Source organism: Pelodiscus sinensis, chromosome 2 (assembly GCF_052426305.1).
Source record: "Pelodiscus sinensis isolate ZL-2025 chromosome 2, ASM5242630v1, whole genome shotgun sequence".
Classification (NCBI taxonomy): domain Eukaryota; kingdom Metazoa; phylum Chordata; order Testudines; family Trionychidae; genus Pelodiscus; species Pelodiscus sinensis.
In genome coordinates, this window is record NC_143053.1 from 196443638 (window position 1) to 196467748 (window position 24111).

Below are 24111 nucleotides of genomic sequence, written 5' to 3' on the forward strand. Positions count from 1 at the left end.
TTGTCCAATCTGGAATACTTTCAGCACGAGCCTGCCAAAATGAAATAGTGTTCTTTTCATTCAGTCCAGCTTCACTCTATGTATTTCCCCCACATTGATTAAATTGTGTGTTTGCTGGAATATTTTCCTGAAAGGCTGGTATGTTGGAACAGATTTAATTCTCTGTATGATGCCTTGAAGGGTTAAAAAAAATGTGCATTGCTTTAAAGAATTTTGCAGCTGGCTTACAACCATCCTGTTCTATATAGTCATACAGTTTCTGGGCACAACTTGTCATGGTGTTGAGAAGGTTTTTTGTTGATATGGAGATATACCATAGAACTGGAAGGGACCTTGAAAGGTCATCGAGTCCAGTCTTCTTGCCCTTACATGAGGACCAAGTACCATCCATGACAGATTTGCCCCAGCTCCCTAAATGGCCCCCTCAAGGATTGAGCTCACAACTCTAGATTTAGCAGAGTTCTGTTTTTATAAGCCTCTTCTGTGACTTCTTGTAAGTGCATACTCTCATCATGCACACAGTAGATATGTCTAGACTACATGGCTCCATCAACAGAGCCATGTAGATGAGTTTACTAGACATAGGAAAATGAAGTGGCGATTTAAATAATCTCCGCTTCATTTACATCAAAATGGCTGCCACACTGTGCCGATCAGCTGTTTGGTGGCACAGCGGGGCAGTCTGGACGCGCCTCATTTCATGAGGCATACCGGATCGGTCGACAAAGGTTTCCCTTGTCGACCGGAGCGCGTCCAGACTGCCCCGCTGTGCCGCCAAACAGCTGATTGGCACAGTGTGGCAGCCATTTTGATGTAAATGAAGTGGCAATTATTTAAATCGCCACTTCATTTTCCTATGACTAGTAATCTCATCTACATGGCTCTGTTGACGGAGCCATGTAGTCTAGACATACCCAGTGAGTTTTCATTTGACCTTTCTCCTGCCTCTGAAGTATAAGGCAGTGGCATGCAATGCTACCCTTTTGCTGTTTCATCTGACCTTTTGTGATAAAGGAAAGTTGCAGCTCTAGTACATGCAGCACTTTTTCTTTTTTCAACATGTATCCATACAAGTAGTTGTCATGGTAGAAATTATTAAGAGATCATATTCCACCTTTTGATAACTTGCTGAGGGGCAATGCTGAAGGCTTGCCCTCAGCCTGCAAGAGAAGCTTATATCTGGCTGTCCTTACAGAACAATTATAAATACAACATTTTACATTTACAACAAGGCCATTTATACTTGCAAAGTAATTTGTTCCAATTACCTACAACAAACTTTGCACATGTTTGCACAAGTTGAAAGCACTTCAGTCACCAGAACAAGTTTCAGGCTTTCCCCCAAGCACTTGCATATGTCCTGTCACCAACTCAAAACACATTTGGTTGGAAACATCAAACTTCAGATTATATTAGCAACCACACTAGCTCCAGTTTATTTCTTACAAAGTTTGGCTTTGTTACCTTCAGCTGTTTCCCAGTCATTCAGTCTAAAATTTGACATTCATGTTTTCAGCCTCAAAAGAAGTAGGGATTGGGGAAGTTGATGACTGTCTATTTTTAAAAACGACAACAAATAAAATTGCAGCTATGCTGCAAATTGCTTGAACGCATAAACATTCAGATTGCGGTGTTAAAAGTGGGTATTTCACTAATCATGTAGTTGATAGAATTTTTATCAACTACACGATTAGTCGATAAAGAAAGGCACTCAGTCCTAACTTGTGCCAGATCCAGGAGCTACCCATTCTGTGGCTATGCATTTAAATGTAGTAAGAGCTGGGTGGGCAGGAGCTGGGACCCCCATGAACAGAGCTGCTGCTGGAGCAGCCTCTACCTGTGGCCAGTCCGGGCCACCATGAATAGGGGCTGCTGTCAGAGCAGCCTCTGCCCACAGCGGGCCCAGACTTGCCATAAGGATAAGCTGCTTTGTGGCAGCCTCCCCTGCCCTCCTCCTCTGGGTGTGAAGGGGGGGTGGGCAGCACAGTGGACATGGTACTGGGGGGGCTGGCTCTAGAAAAGTTGCACTGAGTTCTATAGGGATTAAAATATATTTTAAAAAAGTATAAAACAACCAATTTTACATGTTGTTATCAAAAACTGTATTGTAAACTATACTTTTGTTTCATTATTCTTAACAAATATGTACAAATTTTTTCCACTTCCAACTCTTGAACACGCAACAGAGTTGTCCATGTGAAAAGCAAGATGTCTCCAAATCAATTCCAACTACTTTAAGTCACTGTCCTTGCGCTTTGTCAGTCTACATTGTTGAAATATAAGTTGACAGTTGATATAACTGAGGTGAGGAGCCTGAGGGGAGGGAGGGAGAAAGGAGCTGCGCGTCTGCCACCGGCGCCCGAGCCCGCTCTCTGCTTCCTTGTCCCTCCGCTGGCCTTAGTGAGCGACTGGCCCTGCCGCTTCCCCCGGGAAGCCGCTTCTCCCTGGAATGCCAAGCTCCGTGTAACGCCGGGGAGAGGTGTCGGTCTCTCATTTTTTCCCTCCCACAGTTCCTTAAAACCTTCTCCGGGATAAAAGGTTATCACATGCAAAGTTTGATTGCGGTAGCTTTTATAGTGTCCAAGTTATTAGCGCACAAACATACAAACATTCTCCTTTCTATATTAGATAAGTTGGAGGTATTTACATTTGAAAAATAATGATTGAATAAATGCAGTAATAACGTCTCAAAATGTGAGAGAATTCAATAAGTACTAGCTGTTTGAAAATGCAGCAATCAATCATGGCAGAGATGGTAAGACTCTATGCAAATGGATTAAGTTGATTAGTCTATTTAGACAACAAAACCTACATTTTTTATGGGTCTAGGTAGGTTTTTAAAAATAAAATAAAATTCTAAATTTAAAAAATGACTCATTTTGGAAACATAAAATGTTATGCTTAATTCTTTGACTTGTACCAAAGGTCCACATCAGGGCTACTCAACTTTGGAAGCCTGAGGGGCTACAATGATACTCACAGCACAATTGTGCCGAGCACCACAACTTAAGTGTGGTTGCATATACATGCGAATATATATGCAAATATATGTAAATAGCTTCTTTCACATTGATGGGCATGAATACAAAGATTAAGTAAGGCAAGGCTACACAACACACAGGCCCCATTTAAGTTAGTTCTGCTGATATTAATAAAATGCTATATTTACCCGATTTCCACCGATATGACATCACTTTTAATGAGCAATGACAGTCCAGGAATTTAACTACTAAAATGCATAGCAACAGAAGACCATTATATTGACTACTTTTTTGTTTTGGTTCCCACCTGCGGGCTGTGAGTTGAGCCCTGCATAAACCAAAACTGCATTGCAGGCTGCAAATAAACGGGCCGCATGCAGGCCACGTGTTGAGTAGCCCTGGTCTACATGTTTTTTCAGAGAGCAGGGAGCAAGCATGGTTGCAGTAAAATGATACATCTGTTGATGTGTCATACCTTTCATTGCATGGCTAGTGAAACACTTTCAGTTTCCCTGCTTCACTGAAATTAATGAGAAGCTTGCCCCAGGGATTTTATTGGGACCATGCACAATGGAAATTGAAATAAAGTGCTTTATACTTGTTATTGCTTTATCACTCTTTAATTTATTTATAAAGTGCCTTGAAATAAATTTGATATGGACTTTTTCTGTCTCTACCATATGGTTACAGACCTAGGGTTGATCATTATGAGAATATCTATCTTCAGTTCCTCTCTGTTCCTTCTGAAATCAAGAGCAGTTTTCCAAGAACAGATATTTCTAAGAAGAAACACTTTTTTCAGGATTTGCTGAGGCTTTTACACATTGCTGCAGAACCTGTGAATGCTGCTGTAGTTCAGTGCACAGGATGTTAGCCTGCTACGGGGTGACAACCAGTGTTCCAAGACCAGTAAATTATGATACCTGTATATGTGCTCAAACCCTGGCAGCTGACCACTAGTTAAATTATTATACTAGGGGGTCTCAACATTTTTTTTCTGAGGTCCCCGCTGCATGCTGTAAAAACTCCATGGCTCACGCACTGGTTTTTTGTATATAAAAGCCAGGGTAAGCAATGGGTGTATGCAGGACAAATTTCCGGAGCTCCACGCCATGATGCTAATTTGCTCAGGCTTCGATTTCAGTTCTAGATTGTGGGCTCAGGGCCAGGGAGTGGGGCTTCAGCCCCATGTGGTGGGACTTCGGCTTTCTGTTCTGGGCCCCCAAAAGTCTAATGCTAGCTCTGCTTGTCAGCCCCCTGAATCCTGCTCACAGGCCCCAGGAGTCTTGGACCCCTGGTTGAGAATTGCTGTACTACACAAATGCAATTTAGATTAGCACTAGAAGATGAAGAGGCTTTGTAATACTTGCTAATAATGAGTGTATTACAAGTATTTGTAAAATTGTAACAAGTCTGACACATTCAACGTTAGGCCTCTTAGGAATGCATCATAATATCTGCCTCCACTTGGATCAAGTGAGCAAGCCAGTCACACACAGACCGTCTTCTAGCCCAGTACAAATAACATGCTTCAGTTTATTTTTGGAGATCTGTAGTGCTGTCCAGCTTTCTTCTATTACATAGGCTACAGTAATAGCATTTTGACTTTCCTGTTAATTGAGATGAGGTTGCACTGTGGTAATTATCCCATTTTAACAATGAGTCTCACTCCACTCAGCAGCTCTTGTCCATCAGGCCAAACATCTGCAAACACATCCTGCTGACTATCACCCTGTTTCCCGGGGAACCATGCTTCAGTTCCTACCATCACGCTCTGAAGAGTTCATTAAACATTTTTTAAAAAGTGGCTTGAAAGAGGAAGTTCTCTGTGTTGATCAGATGTCACCTGTAGATTGTGTATATATTCAGCACAGCAATGTGACTGCCAGGAAATATATGATTCATTAAAAAAATTCAGGGAGTGGGAGCAAAATGGAGAAGTGAGCTGCTGCTTTTTTTTTTATTTAAGTGTTAAATGGTATTGTTAATGTCTCAAACTTCTTCCCCTACCCACGTCACTTCCCAGTTCCGTGGAACTCATGTGGCAGGTTCAATGCACAATTCATCCTTTCATTTGTAATTGAAAAGCCAGAACTGCTTTTATTTATGTTCATATTAATCAGGACTGGAGAATAACTAGGATGCTCTGACTCTGCTGGATTATTTGCCTTGAAAACACAGTATTAGTGAAAGGCTGAAGAACCCCTTTATTCTGGGGCCATTTCTTGTTATAATTTAGGGACACTAGTGTCTTTCTTCTCTTGGGGGGGAAGTCTGATGTATGAATCAGCAGCCAGTAACCTCTCCCTGTGACAGTTTAAAAGTCTGGTTTATGCTCCAGATTCTTCTCTCAGTTCAACTGGTGCAAGCAGATTGAAGTCAGTGAGGCTTTGATTCAGTAAGATTGTACCTCGGTACCTGAGAGGGAGAATTTCAACAACCACTTGCTGCTCGGCCATGAACCTTCCATCTGTTACTTGTACAGTCTCATTATCATTCTTGGACTCTTGCAGTTTCATTCCTATACTTTTCTATTACTCAACCTTATCTAAAGTTTTAAGAATTATAAATAAATATTAAATATGATTATTCATTATGCTTCTTTGTTTATGCCAGGGATGGGCAAGATAACCTCCATGAGCCGGATTTGGCCTGCCACTCCCCCACCACCAGGCCAATTGAGACCTGGGGATGGGGGAGCACATGAAGTTTCCACCCCCCTTCCAGAGGTGTGCGGCACCTAGAGGGAACCGCCAGATTTTTGAACAGCTGGCTGTTCTCTCTAGACACCACAGGCCCCTGGCAGGGCGGGGATGAGGGACAAAGACTTCAAGTGCTCCCCTGCCCCCAGGCCAATCAGGGTCTGTGAGTAGGGAGCATGTGAAGTCTTTGACCCCACTCCCCGCCCTGGCCCTTCCGGGGCGGCCCATGACCACTTCTGAAATTCATGGAGTGCCCCCCCCTTCAAAAATTATCGCCCACCCCTGGTTTATGCACACAGACATTTTACTTAAAAAATATCTGTATCCCTAGCTCTAGTTTAAATACTAAAATGATGCAGTAACTTTGTTCTTTGAACTTTCATCATGTAAAGGTTCATCAATTGTTCCTAAATTTAAAATAAGGAGCTAGTAAAGGCATATAAGTGGCAAAGGAAATTTGTGGGACTTTCTCTTGCATATCCGTCAAGTAAACAGTATACGCAGCATTTTGTTTGGAGAAGAATATACAGTGTTGTTCAACTCCAAATGTCATTAAGCTGGCATTATAAAACTTGGGTTAGGAAAAGTTACATCTGCTAATGTGTCATAAATAAAGCCTTTCCAGCCCAGATATTGCTTTCCAATGAAGAAATCCAATGTGCCTGTCATTGCATAGGCCTTCCTCTTTCTCTTTTGATTTTCATGTTTCACAGACCGTTGAAGGCACTTGTGTCCTGTTTCTCTAGAATTTAATATTTTATGTAAAGCTATTTATGAGCATTTCTTATAGTAGCAGATAAAATAGTAAAATGACACATGAGTTCCCTTGAAGTGTTATTTTCAGAATATGTTTAGTCCTATAAGACAACCTGCAAATTAAAACTTAGTCTCCTTTGATTTGTAGATTCAAGAGGCAGCAAGTCAAGGCTTGAAGTTTGTTGGAGTTATACTTCAGTACAGTTCCCAAGTGAGCCTGCAGGCCAGCACCACTGTGGCACCCACTGGTAACAATTCTACACAACCACAGGATGTAAAAAATACATCAAACTCTCCAGAGGATCGTGCTTCACTAGATAGGAAGAAAGTAGATGGCGCAAATGGATGCAGTGCACCAGTCCCAAGTGAGGAAAACGCTGACCAGAGTAAAGAGCCCATTGAGGAAGGAGGAGGGGAAGAACTAGATGCTGGGCATCTGAGCTTAAACTCTGCAGGAGAGAATGGAGAGCAGTTTCAAGGAGAGAGTCCAAGCGTTTCACCAAGTCTCAGAGAAGCAACTGACAAGCAAGAAGGGGTAGCACAAAGTGACGCAGAGGCATTGCGTGCAGAACCACTTACTGAAAGTAAGTACAGCAGTGACCGCTGATATGAATAAGCAAGTTTTAAACTGCCCTTGTTATGTTCACAGCATCTTGAAAAAGTGAATGTAGCATTGCAACAGGGGAAAGGTGCACACTATGAATAAGAAAACCTTTTAACCCACTTTTTAACTTGGCTGCACACTTCGTGATCATTTAAGCATAGGTTTTTAAGCATTCGTAGGAGCAATAGACGATCAGGTGCAACTCCATTGTGACCAGTTAGGTTTTTCCTTCTGTACTCTTTTAGTGGGGGTTGTCATTTTCAGGCAGCAGCTGTCACCTCAGATTTGGACTTCCTTCTTTGGCTTGATTTTTGCCTCTATCATGTGGAAAGTTCATGTGCTTGCTGTTAACCTGGATGTGTTGCTACTGCTCCCTGCTTGTGATCTTAAAGCCCCCATCTTAAAAGGCAGTAATGTGCCTGAGAAGGCTTTATAGGTCTCTGTAATAGATTCATAGAATCATCGGGTTGGAAAAGACCTCGGGAGGTCATCAAGTCCAACTCCCTGCCCCAAAGCAGGATTAACCCCAACTAAATCATCCCAACCAGGGCTTTGTCAAGCCGGGACTTAAAAACCTGTAGGGCTAGAGATTCCACCAGCTCCCTAGGTAACCCATTCCAGTGCCTCATCATCCTCCTAGTAAATAGTTTTTCTTAATATCTAGCCTAGGCCTCCCTCACTGCAACTTGAGACCATTGCTCCTCATTCTTTCATCTGTCACCACTGAGAACAGCCTCTCTCCATCCTCTTTGGAACTCCCCTTCAGGTAGTTAAAGGCTGCTATCAAATCCTGCCTTACTCTTCTCTTCTGTCACAAATGGAACAATCCTCAAGTCCTTTCAGTGTATGTCACCACCATGGTAGATGAACAGATAGCGGAAGATAAACCAGTCCAAGAGTTCTGAGAACACAGAGGATCAAGACTCTCAGATGGGTGTGGAGATGGTAGTTGTAGATCTCCATTTGGAACAGATAGCTGTAAGTGGAAAGGTGTTATTCATGGTAAATGTTTATTCTCATAAATTAATGACATTTGATCATTTTCAACTTTTTATTCTCATGTATTTGTTAGTAGAGGGTACTTCATCATAAACTATTTTCCTACATCAGATATGTTGTCCTGCAGTTGCACTCTTGTATTTTAAATGTGTCATTTGCACCACTAAAAACCCCCCACACCTTGGCAAGGAACTGCCCCTAGTATCACTATTTGAACTGTTTACTTCTGCATGAGGTATGCAATTGCTTCACCTGCAACTACAAATAAAGGAACAAGTTAGAACAAGTTAGAAATGCACAGTGTCATTGGAGGGAAGGAAGTGTTGATGCCTACCTTTTCCCAAATTATTCTGAATTGAAACTCATGACTAACTATTAGACATTACAATATTTTCCCCTTTCTTAGTTCTTATAAAACAGTTTTACATACTTTCTCATACTGCTTTGCTTAGTTGTCCATTTGGTATTAGTTACAACTTTGTTCAAAGATATTCCACCTAAATTATTTTCAGAACCATCATAATCTTGTTTGTCATTTATTCCACGCTCATCCAAACTGTTCTGTTCCTTTTAGGATTTTGTATGATATGGTGACAGTGACTTCTGAGCCTTCTCTATAGAATATTGGCCTGATTTCTTTTGCATTGGGAGGGTATAGGGAAGTTGCTGAATCAAATTGACCACTTTTTGCTGTACTTTCCTCATTATTTTAGGGTTTATACTATGGAGTTATTTCAAAATAACTCCCCTTATTTTGAATTAACAAGTGGATCATCCATACTAGCAAGCCATTATTTCAAAACCCCTGCTTTCCATAAAGAATAATGCTAATTTCGAAATAGTTATTTTGAAATATTGGTAGTGTGGATGCTCCGATACCACTGTTTCAAAATAACTACTCCCCAGAGTAATCCAAACTAATTACTCCCTAGTGCTTCCTGTGGTTCTAAGTTGAGGTAGTGCATCCATATTAACAGAGCCTCTTTAGGACTAATTTCATGGTATTCCCACAGTGTAGACATGCTATTTTGAAATTATTATTTTGGGAGCTATTATTTCGACATAAGTTATTTTGAAATAATTTCCTAGTGTAGACATACCCCAAAGCAGCCAGTTTTTGCAAAGTGTATCCCAAAATGGTTGCATTTGTCTCTTATCCTCCATTGGCATAATTTATCCATATTTGTGTAAGGCATTTACACATCTCACTATTGTATCTACATTTGCAACTGCTTCTAAATAAGGGATACATCCAGTTCAGCCACCAGATTACTCTCTTGCGTGAGAGTACTTTTGAGAATATTCATTCCCATGTTTTCTTTTTCCTTATGTTTACAGTTTTCTACACTGAATTGTGTGAGCCTCTTACTGCATTTGCCCATTCTTGCAGTCTGTGCAATGTATTGTGAAGTTTATCAGGTCATTGGATACATAGAGTGAGGGAAAAAATGTTCCTGGTTTCCTGAAGGGCACCACTTGTCTGTCTGTCTGTCTGTCTGTCTGTCTCAAACTATTTCCATTTCCTAAATTCCACCTGTCTTTGGACTCAGATAGTTCATCTGTGCTTTTTAAGGCCTTCTTGAAACCCCAGCCCCTGATTCACTAGACAAGATCTTCAGTTTTTCAATCTTTGCTGACATTCTTTAACTTCTTTCCCTGAGTGCTTTTTTATTTGAGAGTACCTCTCAGACAGTAGACAGGATGAGCAATGCTTCCATTATCCAAAAATGGGGATCTGAGAAAACAGTTTTATGAAGTAACTCACCTGTAGCTGGCTTTTTCCAAATATATTGTCCCCACCACATAGCTGATTTCTTTATTACTCTTGGGTGACCTTGAGTAGTTTCAGCACTTCCTTTTCCTTTCATGGAAAATGAATCTCAGTCTTTGGCATCAATCCTGCATCCTCCCTAGTGAACACCAAATCCTTCCATAATTGTTATGTTGTCTCCCTTTTCTTTCACCAGACAATCCTTGTTCTATCTTGGACTGCTTCTCCTGAATTTAGCCTTTTAGAGAAAAGTTGTAGTACTTGTTACAGTTTGTGCAGTCTTCATTTTCTTATTTAATTTAGGATCTGCCTACACTGTTGCTGGAGGTATCATTTCCAACTTGCATAGTCTTACCCCAGCTAGCTTCAATTGAGCTAGTGTGCTAAAAACAGCACGGTAACTTCAGTGATAAGGGAGACGGGGGAAGCTATCTACTCAAGTACTTGGGTCTTGGTTGGGGTTGTACTCAGGCAGCTAGCTTGTGCCACTTCTGAAGCTTAATCAAAGCTGGCATTTGTATGTCAACTAAGCTGGAATAACATTTGCAGCTACAATATAAATGAACCCTTAGTGTTTCTCATTCTTGCTTTCTTCAGTGTCATTCTGATGCTTGCCAATCTGTGTCTTTGCCTGATATTTTTCTCATTTTTGTATTACTTTTTGCATATCTTTATTTATCCACATTGACCTTCTTCTATTCCCATGTGCATGTATTGCCAAAAATTCTATATATCCCACAGGCGCACAGTGCTTTCTTACAGGATATTCTTCCAAGTGCTTTTCCCACATCTTTGTTTGGTCATCTAGCTAATTTCCCTTTCACGTAGAAGGCTGTCTCTTAACTTTATTATCTGTTTCTATTGTTACATTCTTGAGCCAACATGCCTATTTTTATACCTGTGAAGAGCCAACTCCCAGCTTAGTTACACAATTAATATGTCGTAGTTGAACATCTCTCTCTCCTGATTTTTTTCTTTGCTGAATTCTGAATTTCAAAAGAAATGAGACACAGAATTCAGCAAAGAAAAAAAATTTCCCTTCTGTTTGAATACCTGTCAATAATTATGGCTTTCATCAAGGTGTCCTCCAAACCTGGAATAAAAATGATTTTAAATGCACATGTCATCAGGATAAATATTTTGAGTACTGTTTCAGAAAATACCATGCTTTCTGAAATTGTACTGAAGGCAATTTTGACCTTTTTATACTTTGTTACAAGTCATTGTCAACAATGGTCTTTTTCCAAGTGTAGACAGTACTTATTTTGGTATGAGGTTAGTTCTGATTAGTCACATCAAGGGCCTGTCTAATGTCTATTTAGGCTAATGACAGAATCCTCCTGACCACAAATGTGTGTAGCATCAGAGCTGCACAGCTCAAAACCAAATCAGAATAGCTTGCTCCCTACTTCCCCTTTTTACCAAGTTTAATCAATTATCAAATCCACACAAAATCTTCTCCATTTTTTTCTATCTTTAATAATGATGTCTATTATCTCTCAACAGTTAACATCTCTCCTGATTTTATTCATATTCTCTGTTTACAGGATCTTTTTGAGTAATACACTTTTTGAGTCACCTTATCATCACTTTGTTCTTTCTAAACAAATGGTGTGTATTGAGTGAATTCCTGTTAACAGCTCTTTCTCATTGCTGGTATTAACTTTGAGTTATATCTCTTCTCTGCATCTCCTTCCTCCAGGACCTGTTGTTTCCCAGCCTTCCTTTATATAGAGAGAGTACTGACCTCTTCTCTGGTTACATGCTCTATATTTGATTAAACCTTCACTTGCTTTTTGCTTCCCACCATGTTTACTTTAACCAGGCTTTAGTTTAGTCATTGGCATTCATTCTTGTGAAACCCAGCTCCATCATCCTTGTTCATATTGAGTACAGTAGTAACTTATTCTCAATTGTGCCTTTTTGCTTTGTGCTCTTTTAGGGTATGTCTAGACTGCATCCCTCTGTCGGCAGAGAGATGCAGATTAGGTAGGTCGACATTGCAAATGAAGCGGGAATTTAAATATCCCGCACTTAATTTGCATAAAAATGGCCACCACTTTTTGCTGACTCAGCACTTTGTCAGCAAAAATGGCAGTCTAGGGAATCTGCTGAGAAAGAAAGCCTTTTTCGACAGATCCTGTAAACCTTTCTGCAGGAGGCACAAGGGATCTGTCAAAAAAGGCTTTCTTTCTCGACAGATCCCCCTCTAGACTGCCTCTTTTTGCAGACAAAGTGCTGAGTCTGCAAAAACAGTGGCTATTTTTATGCAAATTAAGCGTGGGATATTTAAATCCCCACTTCATTTGCAATGTTGACCTGCCTAATCTGCATCCCTCTGCCGACAGAGGGATGCAATCTAGACATACCCTTAGGGTCCACAATGAGGCCTCCACGAGAGAGACCTATCAGAGTCACTCTCTGTTTAGTAACACCTGGGATTAGAAGATATTACCCTGCCAATATTGCATGAGAGTCTTCCAAGTAAATGGGCTTCCTGAATTTTTTATTATATTTATTTCCTTTGTAAAAATCAGTTCAATTGGGGCTCTTTCCTGCTGTGTTTGAAATCAATGGGAGATGTACCACTGACTTCACTGGGCCATTAATCAGGCTATTAATATGTATAATAACAACAATACATGAATATTTTTAATTTTAGAAATTTTACTGATGAGTTAGTGTTCCTTCCTTCCTGAGAATTTTGATTATATCTTTAATTTCTACTTAGTCCCAATACAGCAGATGTGTGTGATGATTTTGTTGCCTAAAGTGACTTACCTAATGATGAGATTACATTCACCGCTCTTCAGGTGGGATGGAAGCTATATCACATGCACCAATGTATAGCTACTATCCTCAACTTTAAGGATTTTCACAGTTCCACTTTTCTCTACTCAGCTGCTCATCTCTTACTGCTTTGCTTCTTCCCAGACACTGAGTAAATCAACTATATAACCCATTTGGCCTCCCTATTTGTTTGATTCACTGTGCGTTCCTGATTTCCATTTGCCATTTCTATGTGCAACCCATATAACATCAAAATAAGTCATATACTTCTTTAGTTGGAGGTCGCTTCATTGGAAATGCACCTTGCCCTAAATTTGCAGTAAAATCTCAGCTTACACAGAGGCAAACAAGTACAGTATACAGTTTGGGTGAATTTACTAATACTGTAGTATATTAATGCTACAATGATAAATTCTACTAATAAAGCTCATTTGATTTTACTCTGTTATGTATTTATGCTAGTAGACTTGTCCCTCTGAGAGGGAGCTCCATATAACAACTTGTAAATTTTTATATTTATGATAAAGCCACAGTCTGAAGTTGGGACCCCATTGTGCTGGGCATTGTATAAACATGTAAAGGAGATGACCCTGCTCTGAAGGGTTACAATAGAAAGACAAGCAGACAAGAGGGGAAGGATGTGATTCTGATAGCTATAAGAGGGAAGAATAATACTAATATCACAATATGTTTGTTATAGTATTATTGTTTATAAACCCTTTTTTAGCAATGGAAATATTTGCTATCTTCAACAAGCCAAAAACCCAACAAAGATGCTGCCAATACTACAGTGTGATGATACCTATGAAGATCTCCAAAAACGGGCAGATGGTCAACAACTTAGAAGCAAATTGGCTGGAGCACATGACAGATCACTTCAGGAAAGGAGGCTTGCTGGTGAACGCCATCTTCAGCCTTGGAATGGTAAATGGTATGGAATTTCCTGAAAGCACTACTCTGTGACTCTCTTTCTCATTTTCCTTTAAAGGGGCTTGCTATATTTGAAGAGAAGACATTTGGTAGGTGTTTTTAGAGTAAGCCAAAGCAGATTTTGTTTTGGATCAGCCTATTTCAGTGATGGAAATAGCCAAGTTTGGTTATTGACTAAGGAAACCTGAGATCATGCCTGATATTTTATATACATTGTAAAGATGCTTCTGCAATTGCAGAAGTACACAAACACAGATAGCATCAGCTTATTTATATGAGTCACTTTTTGATCCTTAAAATAGCATTTAACAAAGAATAGTCTGTTTTTTAACCACATTCTGGAATCACATGCCATATGTGCAGATTACTTGTATATTCCACCCCCACAGCAGCCTGTGAAAGAGTAGTATCTCAACGCTTTAATGCAGTTGAAATAAACTAAGGGAGGCATTTCTATAAACTGCCCTGCTGTACACTGCTTCTGGTCTGAGTGTAGATCACAGCATATACAGCATTGATTCTGTTTATTCATTATCTAATCAAGCTGGCTAGGTTCTTATGGGCACCCAGTACCTGAGTACAGGCAGTCCCCGGGTTACATGGATCCGACTTACATCGGATCCCTACTTACAAACGGGGTGAGGCAACCCCGCAGTAGCTGCTTCCCCCCAGCAGACTAGGGAGAAGCGAAACTAGCGCCTCCCCCAGCAGACCAGGGAGAAGCGGAGCGGCTTTTCTCAGCAGACACCTCAGCTTGAGAATAAAGGACTGAGAGAAGTGAGGTGTGGGAGAACAAAACTGAGCTCTGGAGAAATGTTTGGCTAGAGTTTCCCCTACAATATGTACCAGTTCCGACTTACATACAAATTCAACTTAAGAACAAACCTACAGTCCCTATCTTGTACGTAACCCGGGGACTGTCTGTACTTCACAAAATTATAAAATTTACATATAAATCTCTCTTTTACTTTGTCTTCTCCAGTTTGGAGTGTGTGATAGAGTGTTTTCTTGATAATACAATGAGAAGAGTAGATTAAAGAAATTGGTGGGGGTTTTTTTCTCAAGATTAAGCATCATGATCAGGATCTGAACCCTAATATCTTGGTACCATAACCAGTTCCTAGAAAAACATGGCTACAATACTTCACTTAAAGTTGGATCCTCAGCCCTGTTACAGAAAAGGACAGTATTGATTTAGGTGTCAGGACCCAGAATGGGTGGGAAGGAAATTATTAATACAAAAAAAGGGTTTCGATGATAGACAACAAACACACACTCTAGGAAGAATATGGTACTAGTCCTCTCCCAACTAGGGATGTTAAATATCGGTTAATTGAATAGTCGAGTAACCTCATAACATTTTATTGGTTAGTCGACTATTCTATAGTCCCCAAAGGCAGGGCCATCAACCACTGTATCAGAGGCAGCAGCATGGGGTACCAGGTGGGATAGGTTTGCAAGGGGAGCCAGTTTAAAAAACAGGTCCCCTCACAGACTGGCTGCCTATCGCCCTGTGTTGCTGCTTCTGAGAAGAAGGCAGCAGTGCGTAATGGCAGCAGTCCTTGTCTAGGGAGGTCGGAGCTCCTGGACATGGCGCAAGCCAGAACTGAGCCTGCCCACCTGGCTCTTAATACACTTGAAATGCAGAGCTGAAACAGGAGTAGGTCCTGGACCTGGCATGAGCCAAGACTGAGCCAGGCTGCCTGCCCACCCAGCTCCTAATACACTTTAAACGCAGAGTCGCAGCAGGGGTAGGTCCCAGACCCCTCGCAATCCAGGACTGAGCCAGGCTGCTGGCCAGCTTGCTAAAAAATTTACTGGCAGGGAGAGAGGGAAATGCGTGTTGTATATAGCATTAACCTATAAGCTTTTGCTAATCAGTTAATGGACTACACTATTACATCCCTACTCCTAACTAGAAAAGTAAGGGCCTGATTCTGTGAATGGTTAGTGCTTTTGTATTCTACTGACTTTGTTGAGTTTGCTTAACCTCTTATCAGTAGCTACTTGGTAACTCACTGGATAGAGCCCTGATTTGGGGGCACAACGTCTGTGGCAAAGTGAGACAAGGGCTGCTGCCAGAAGTTTTTCTTCCTCTTTTGCTGCTGAGAGAAGTCTGTTGGCCAATGATAAAATACAAGAAAATGTAATTTATCCTGTTAAAATTCAATTTGGACGTTAAGAGTCAGTCCTAATTTTTTATTCTGTAGCAAATAGCAGTGAAAAGAAGGTCCAAAGTTCACATGATGGAATGCTTTCTCAGAGCTTCCTGGCAAGTCCTATAACTGCTAGTTAACTTGTTTAGAAACAAATGGTCATTTATTTTGTGTATTTATATAAATTGCAGTTTATAAAGTATGAGTCACTGAACCTGATATGCCCAATTTTGTCTGCTTTTTAATACAAGTATTTATTCCTGGCCCCTCATCGGCGTACTGTTCAATGCCTTACATAAAGAATATGAAAAAAAAATCTGTTATTTAAACATTAAAAGTGCTTTTACATAATATTGCTGTGCGGGAGGTTCATGCACTCAGAAATCATTGAGGAGTGCTTGGGAAATCCCTGCACATAGAGATGAAGAGGGAGTGGAGGATGAGTCTTAAATGTTGTTTGTTTCCTGAACAAACAGAATAGTAGAGTTATCTTAGAATTGTTTAAAAATGGCCAGACCCAGAGTTAAGCTAGACGCAAGATTGTAAAAACACCATTAATTTATAATATTATTAGAATTGTATAATTGTGAAAGCAAAAAGTTTGAAAATCAAGAAAAAGGTATAGAAATAATGAGTTTAGATCATTATTATCAACTTAATCTAAATGTCACAAGATTTAGAAAATAGTCAAGTGTCAACACCATCCTTAACTCTGCCCTTTATCTTTGATCACTTTCAGTTATGGGCCATAAACCGTAACTGTATAAACTGTGGCTAAACCCAGTAGGTTGCAGCTAGAGGCCTGTCCCTTCACTACTGTCATGGTAAAGTTCAAAGACTACAGCATCTAGGGTGCCCATGCATCACCATCAGATTGACTCTACCCATTTAATCTCACATATTGGTCAGAAACCTCATATTCCAAATACGGGTCAGAAGTCAATTCTTCTATATTTATCCATAACAAATTAGTTGTGTTCTCTTCATATTGTAAATCCCTTCTAAGATCTCCTATGCCCAAGAAAAGTGGAGTTGGCTCTGGTACGCATTTGGCCTATTATCTTGCAATATTATCAACTAGTGGGGCTGGGATTCTTCTCACTTATGCTGAATTTGTGTGAGAGATTAACCAAAGGCTATGACACAGTTCAGATGCCAGGTAGAGTTTATGCCAATATCTTTCACTCAGTAAGAACAGTTGCAACATAAAGGTTAGCTTCATAGATGAAGTGGCATAATAGTTCTAAGACAGCAGTGGAAAAATTGTTGCCCACTAGTATAGCTGTCATGATAAAATAAGAAATCTTTTTTTCCATACCCTTCATTTAATTCACAAGCAAGAACATTACAACAGCATTTTGCCAACAAAACTGCATTAAATATTTATACGTTCAAGTGAAAATAGCTTTTTGTGCACAGTGGGGGAGAATCTTTACCTTAATAAAAAATGCAGTGATAATGGACCATTTGCTGGTGAAGGAGGGTGATTTAACCTTTGTATTCTGAGCCCTCGCTCTAAGAAAGAATGAAGTTACATGAGTTAGGAGAATGGAAAGAAAAAAATGACACCTTGAATCAGACAGAATTGAAACTGGGTTTGTTTTAATAGCATGACCAGCTATGCAGCCCAAGGAACCGTTGCTAATGGAAATGGCACAGTGTTTAACTGCAGCACCGGGCTTGCTAACTCAGTATTTGTGAACTCACTAATTGAATATAATACACTGACTTCCACGAGATTAATCACACTAATGAAGAGATTATTGAAAGATGAAAATAACACACAGACATGAGGGAGAAGATAAAATTTCTGGCTTGGCAGATGGTGTAACTACTGCAGACTACAGCAGAAATTATAAAAGAGAGTCTTTGTTGTGTGGACTGCTAAGTTTTGGATGGATGATTTTTTAGACTTGAGACATGATGGTTCTCTTCCAGAACATACATGTGTTTGCGCACTAGGGTAAATACTTAAACACATGAGAATGGCCATACTGGGTCAGACCAAAGGTCCATCTATCCCAGTATCCTGTCTTCCAACAGTGGCCGATGGCTGATATATGTACTGTATGTTGAGCTGGATATATAAATTCCAGCTTGAGGAGACATACCCATGCTAGCAGTGACCAAGTTAGTGTGCTAAAAATAGCGTAGCTGTAGCACTGCAAGCTGGAGGCTGGGCTAACCAACCCAGGTATGTAACTGTCCCAGATGCTCAGAATGTACTTGGGGTGTCTAGTTCCTCCTGCTGTCCCTGCTACTATGGCCATGCTCTATTTTTACTTTGCTAGCTCAATTAGAGCTAGTGGGGGTATATCTCCTCAAGTTGGAATTTACAACTCCAGAGCAAAGTGCAGATGTACTGTTAGTAGCTTCAATAGGTGGTGCTCATTGTACTCAGCAAGGGCTCCTTGTATCCCTCCATTTCCCCTGCCCCCAAGCTCCCTGTGTGATTCCCTTCCATCCTGCTTTATTTCAGGGACTCACTTCAGCTTCCTCCACTCCTTCCCCATATGCTGGCAGTATTATGTGTCCTCCATTCCCTTCTCCTCCCACAGCAGTTGCTCTGTGCCCCATGCTTCTTTTTCCTTCCCACCCTATCCCACATCCCCCCTTTCTTTACCCATGCCTGTCTCAGCCATCCTTCCATCACGCACATGCTATTTATCTTCTCCACCTCTGCACAACATGCCATAAGTGGCACATGACCAGGATTTATCACCAAATTTGGTTTGCTAGTTGAATCATTAGCTTCCCTGGGTTGGGCTGGGTACTGACGGGAAGTGCAATGTGAACGCTTATCCATGCCCCTTCCCCCATTTATTTGCATATGTGAGTGCTGTGGATTGTTCATGAAGAGACAGCTGTGCAGTGGAATGGAGCACAGATAATGATTTAAGAGTAGGCTCAGATGTGCATGTGCTGGTTTGTTCTGACCCCTCCAATAGGGGTCGGTGAACAGGTTGAGACCATAGTAATTCAAGATATGAAAAGGTATCTCATTGGATTTTTGTAGGGAATACACATAACCTGCACAAAGCATCTCCCAAATATAACCTTTCTCTTGTATCATTTAGACCAGGATATCATTAGTTCGTTGACAACACTTTGTTTTTTTGGCTATCCCCTCCATTATCATTGCCTGTTTGGCATCAGAACAGAGGGGTGACTAGAACTGTTCCTTTTTGACGGAAGAGGTTTTTCTGCCTTTGTGGTTTCAAAAAGTTGTATCTTTTCAAAAACTTCAATCAAAAACACGTATAATATTAACTCCATGTAAATCTCTTCCCTGCCAAACTTATCAGACTGAGTCATAGGAAAATCCATTTCCAAGGTTTGAGAAGTGAAATAAATCAGGGCCACAGATTTTGGAGCTTTCTTGCTGTGCATTCCATTTTATTTTTTTCCACTCCTCTACATGGCTCTGTTTATCCTGAAGTGTATTTACTGAGCCTCACTTAACCCCCTTCCTCCATTTTTGTTCTGTGCTTTGTTTACAATGTAGTAATCTGGCTAGTGGCTCCCTTTGGATACAGTTCCATTGCCTTTGATACTGTCTTCGGTTGGTGCTTTCTTGAATTCCAATTAGTGTAACTGTTTATAGGTGGCTCCCCATCCAAAAAAAGAGATGTTTTATGCAAAGAAGCTGTGCAGCTTGGCCAAAATGGAATCGAAAAGCTTCTGTTTCCAGTGCCTGGAAGAGGCAATACAATGAGGTTTTCCTAATATTTGCTCTGTGTTGGAGACATATGCCAATGTACAGGCAGATATTTTCCTTATATATACCGCCCCTCTTCTGTCTCGCGGTTAAACTAGAATTGTAATAAATATTAAAACCTTGCACATATAGCTTAGAGAGCTTTTGCAGTAGCGTTATTATCCCCATTTTATAGATGGAATAAATGAGAGATTAAGTGGCTTGCCTAAAGTGCAGAGTGAGTCGGTTTGAGAGTGGAAAATAGGTCTTTTATATCTCAACCTTGAACTTTTCCTCGGATCTCTGTCTTGAAAAATTAAAGCATTTATTTATGCTTTGCCATTTATTCTGTTGCCTGATATAGGTTTGGCGTGTGCACTGTCTATATAAATTGGGTGATATTCTGCATCTAAATCTAAGGCCTATAAGTGCCATTTTTGAATGAAATATATATCATACTCCTTGGCCAGCCATGTACATATAGTGTGCGTTTGTCTAAGTCTCCTGTAGCCCAGCACCTTAGTCAAAAATTTCCTTTTTGTTGTTTGAACAGAGTGATCTACTTAAGGCCAAAAAGGAAGAGCCTGTTGGCCAGTCATTGCTTTGCAGTCCAGTTAGTCTAGTTTGCAGCCCTGTGTTTTAAGGACAGAATGAAACTTCTTGGAACCCTTTTTTAATTCTAAAAGGGATTTCAGGAACATTATGGGTGGTGGAAGAAACAGGTAAGTGAGGAAAATGACATGTTTCCCTGATGCTTTTGGCATCCCCAAAGAATCCTAAAAGAAATCACTAACAGGATGTTTACATATTTCTTCTTTAGGCCTAAGCTGACAAAAATAGCTTTTGTTATTCTGGGTGCGAATAATTTGCACCTGCAGTTGCACTCATTTAGAGCCTAATGACTTGATTGAATCTTTAAAAAAGAAAAACGTAAAAAACAAGGAATAGTTTTGCAGCACCTTAAAGACTAACAAAACATGTAGATGGTATCATGAGCTTTCATGGATACAACTCACTTCTTCAGTTGTGTGCCCACAAAGCTTATACTACCATCTACATGTTTTGTTAGTCTTTACGGTGCTGCAAAATTATTTGTTGTTTTTTATGTTTTTCCAATTACAGACTAACTCGGCTACCCCCCAAAGCTTTTAAAAACAGAGTACTGTATTTCAACGTGAAATAGGTGCAAAATAACTGGTGCAAATGCTTACACCTGCAGTTCCAGGACTAAAGAGTCCCAGTGGAGGGCTAGCAGCTGGGAGCCCTGTGGGCCATCTGCTCAGCAAGCTGCCAGCGGGACCAGGAGCCCGGTGCACCCCAGCAGGGCCGTGCCAGCAGGGCTGGGAAGCCTAGTGGGGCCGGCAGGGCAGCAGGGGCCAGTCACAGGCTCCAGCCATGACCAGGCCAACGTGGCGGAGGCGGTGGCAAGGGGACCAGAAATGACCTCCCGTGGTCCAGCAAAATCTCTCGTCCTAAACCAGCTAGGTCCCAAGTATGCTGGACCAGGGAAGTACAACCTGAATCTGAATTATTCTCATTCACTTTAGCTGAACTGTATGGTATGGAAGTCTCTGCACGTGTCTTTTATTATTAACATGCTGAAGGGAAAGATCAGATTTTTATAATTATTGAAGTAGAATGACTTGCTGTATGTAAGATGTCTACTACTAGGCAGCTTACAAAAACCTCTTGTTTTAGCAGATTCCATGCAAGGCTTCACAGATGGAGTGTTTGTCTTTGAAGATCTTTCCATGGAAGATAATAAAACTATACGGGGCTATGATGCTATTGTTGTGGAACAATGGACTGTCCTGGAAGTAAGTATATCATTTACTATATTTTTTCCACCCTCACCATATTGTAATATTTTGCTAAATCAAAACCCAGCGAGATGGTGTAGTAGACTTTTATATATGTCAGAAATACCATATGGTTTATTGAAGTAAAGGAAAGAGGGTCTGAAAATTGAGTGTTGTGGTAAGTTAACCATAAGTGGGATGCATACACAGCTTGATAAGATTATGCATCTCGTGTTGCACATTGCAATTGCCAGCTATACTTAGGGGCATGGGTGGTGGTGACAGATAGAACCCGAGCCCCCTCTGTTTCAAAAACATATGCCTCTGCTACATGAACTATAAAGAGTCTCCATCAGTTGTCATGGCAACATAATCACAAATGCTAGCTCAAGTCCTAATATTACGTCCGTTACAGGGGAAGTGGTACTAAAAAGATAGCTGTCTTAGATAGACATAGATGCCAGGAGTACACATAGTGACTAGTAATTAGCTTTCTAGTGGCCAACACAAAAAGAACTGGCCAGACTGATGGTCAGCACACCTAGAGTTCAGTGTTTGCAGAAGGAGAGGAACAGGAATAGAGTGCAGAAAAACTTAGCATGCAGCATATTGCCTTTTTATTATGAAGCCAGTAGAAAGACACTTTGGACCAGGCCCAAAGGTGTAGTTCTCCAGGTACAGGCAAAACTGCATACAAGTATGCTAGTTCAGTTAACCTGAGCCTCCTCTAAAATGAAGGATCAAATGGAACAATGCATTTGTATTATTACTCACGTTTTACTTTAATTTGCCTTTTGTATGTCTGTTTCAGAGGTGCCAGAAAAAATAGCATGTATTTAAAAAGATAATGACTAAGGTTCTAGTTTGATATGCGGAGTAAGAGAGTATAAAATCCTGAGAGCAGCTTAAACAAAGCATGGTTCCACAAAAAGTATGCTTTAGCAAAAAATGTTGCTGGGCAACTACCAGTTTAAATGTGTAAAATTCTTACCAGCTAAAAGTGAAGTACCACTGTTGTTAGCCGTTTTCAAAAGATGAGCTCTGGCTTAGTGGAATGAAATGGCCATACAGTAATGTTCAGAGATCATATCAAAGAATAATGTGGGCATTCTGCTAATGGTTGGCCTTCTTATGGCTAAATATTTTTTGTCTTATGCTCACTCTTAATAAAGAGTCCTTTTTGCATTTGTCTATGTCTAAATTGTGGCATTAAGTCAGAGCCCTGTGAAGAGTGTCCATGAGCCATTGCATCTCACAGAGGCATTGCATCCTAATGTGTACAATGCCTCCACATGTTCTTAGCAATTGACATTGCAGAAATTTTTATAGAAGCTGCGCCATCTGCTCCTTTCCAGGTTAAGGAGTTATGTCTGGTTTGAGGTGTCTGCTGCTTGTAACAGTACTACACAGAAGCAGTCCTCATACTAAGGAGCACACAGTAAAACTGTGGTCAGCCCTTATGTTTATGTAAGTGTGAGTCAGGGAGAGGGTTGTTTTTTTCTGACCTCAGTTGTCTTGCTTACTCAACTATAATGTAGCTTGCCTATGCTTTAAGAATGCATTTTAAAACCAAAAGCGACAAGGAGTCCTGTAGCACCTTATAGACTAACAGTTGTATTGGATCATAAGCTTTCGTGGGTAAAGCTTTCGTGTCACATGCATCTGACGAAGTGGGTCTTTGCCCACGAAAGCTTATGCTCCAATACAACTGTTAGTCTATAAAGTGCTACAGGACTCCTTGTCGCTTTTGCAGATCCAGACTAACACGGCTACCCCTCTGATACTTTTAAAACCAAGTTATTTTGGCATTTATTTTTGAAAGTGCTTGACTTTTTTCTTGATAAATATTCCTAATATATAACTCGAATTGTTAAGGAGAGGGTATATAAACAGGTAAAACTCTTGGAAAGGTACAAAGCCTTCCCTGTCTTGCTATAAACAATGCCTTACTTTGGTCTGCATAAATTTTAACTGTTCTGGATGTTAAGTATCAGGGACCTCAGAGAAAACAATAAATACTCATCTTGTGAATTTCCACAGGAAACTTTGGAAGTCTTACTGGTTTCTTTCAAGGTACAAACCTTAAAGCTGTATATTTTCTTTGCTATTATTGCTGTATAAATTTAAACATTTATTGCATTTTCTTTAATTCGATTGCAGCAAATTTGATCATTGATCATATCAGTTGAGTTTGTCTTGATAGATTTTTGGGTTATGTTTTCCTCATTGGATATGGCATGAGAACACTCCCCCCAAACCAACCAAGACTTTGAGAAGTGAAAATTGGAAGTGACTTCTGAAGGACTGGAAAGAATTCAAAAAACTTTTTAAAAAGGAGTAAGAAGGAACACATTTCAGAGGCCAGTGGGCCAACAAGCAAATACAACTCACTTAAAAGAATGCCATGCATATCCATATCCAGGGTGTGCTATTGTTTCAACCCTCACATTCTGCCTTTGTAATTGTCTATCAGACATAGTTGTTTTTCATGGGACTACATTGGGATGGGCTTTGGAGCCAGTGTTAATTGGATAATTTCTTCAAGTCTCTTGAGCACCCTTTTCTAGGGCCAACTTCTTCTCTTGAGCAAACACTTCATCAAAATGTAGAGTAAAATAGGTGCTTTGCATGTGGCATTGTTCAGGATACAGAAGAATATCTAGGCATAACTGTAGTATACCAGGTGTTAAAATCATCAGTATTCATACAGCAGGTAACAGGCATATCTGATGGGAATAACTGTCTGGGCCAAATTAATCCCTGGTGCAATTCCATTGAATTGATTGTAAAATGGGTCATTAATTAGTTAGGATGTGGATTTGAATTGGGAGGATCTAGATATGTATAACTCAGGTGCCATGGTTAGATTATCACCTGATGTAACTTGAGATCAGGATGGCCTGGATGCTATCGGGCAGCTCTGGTC

General features: G+C 40.4%; 1 protein-coding gene across 3 annotated transcripts in view; it reads left to right on the forward strand.

Annotated features, from left to right (window-relative positions):
- The window catches only part of RFTN1 (raftlin, lipid raft linker 1), a 121257-nt gene that overhangs the window by 74416 nt on the left and 22730 nt on the right, over nt 1-24111 (forward strand). For 2 of the 3 annotated variants that reach the window (XM_014578660.4, XM_006133255.5), the window contains exons 5-7: nt 6588-7023; nt 13331-13534; nt 21085-21203. In XM_014578660.4, the coding sequence (XP_014434146.2) occupies nt 6588-7023; nt 13331-13534; nt 21085-21203 (759 nt within the window). The remainder of the gene's footprint in view (nt 1-6587; nt 7024-13330; nt 13535-21084; nt 21204-24111) is intronic. The other variant, XM_075922109.2, reaches the window with a different exon arrangement.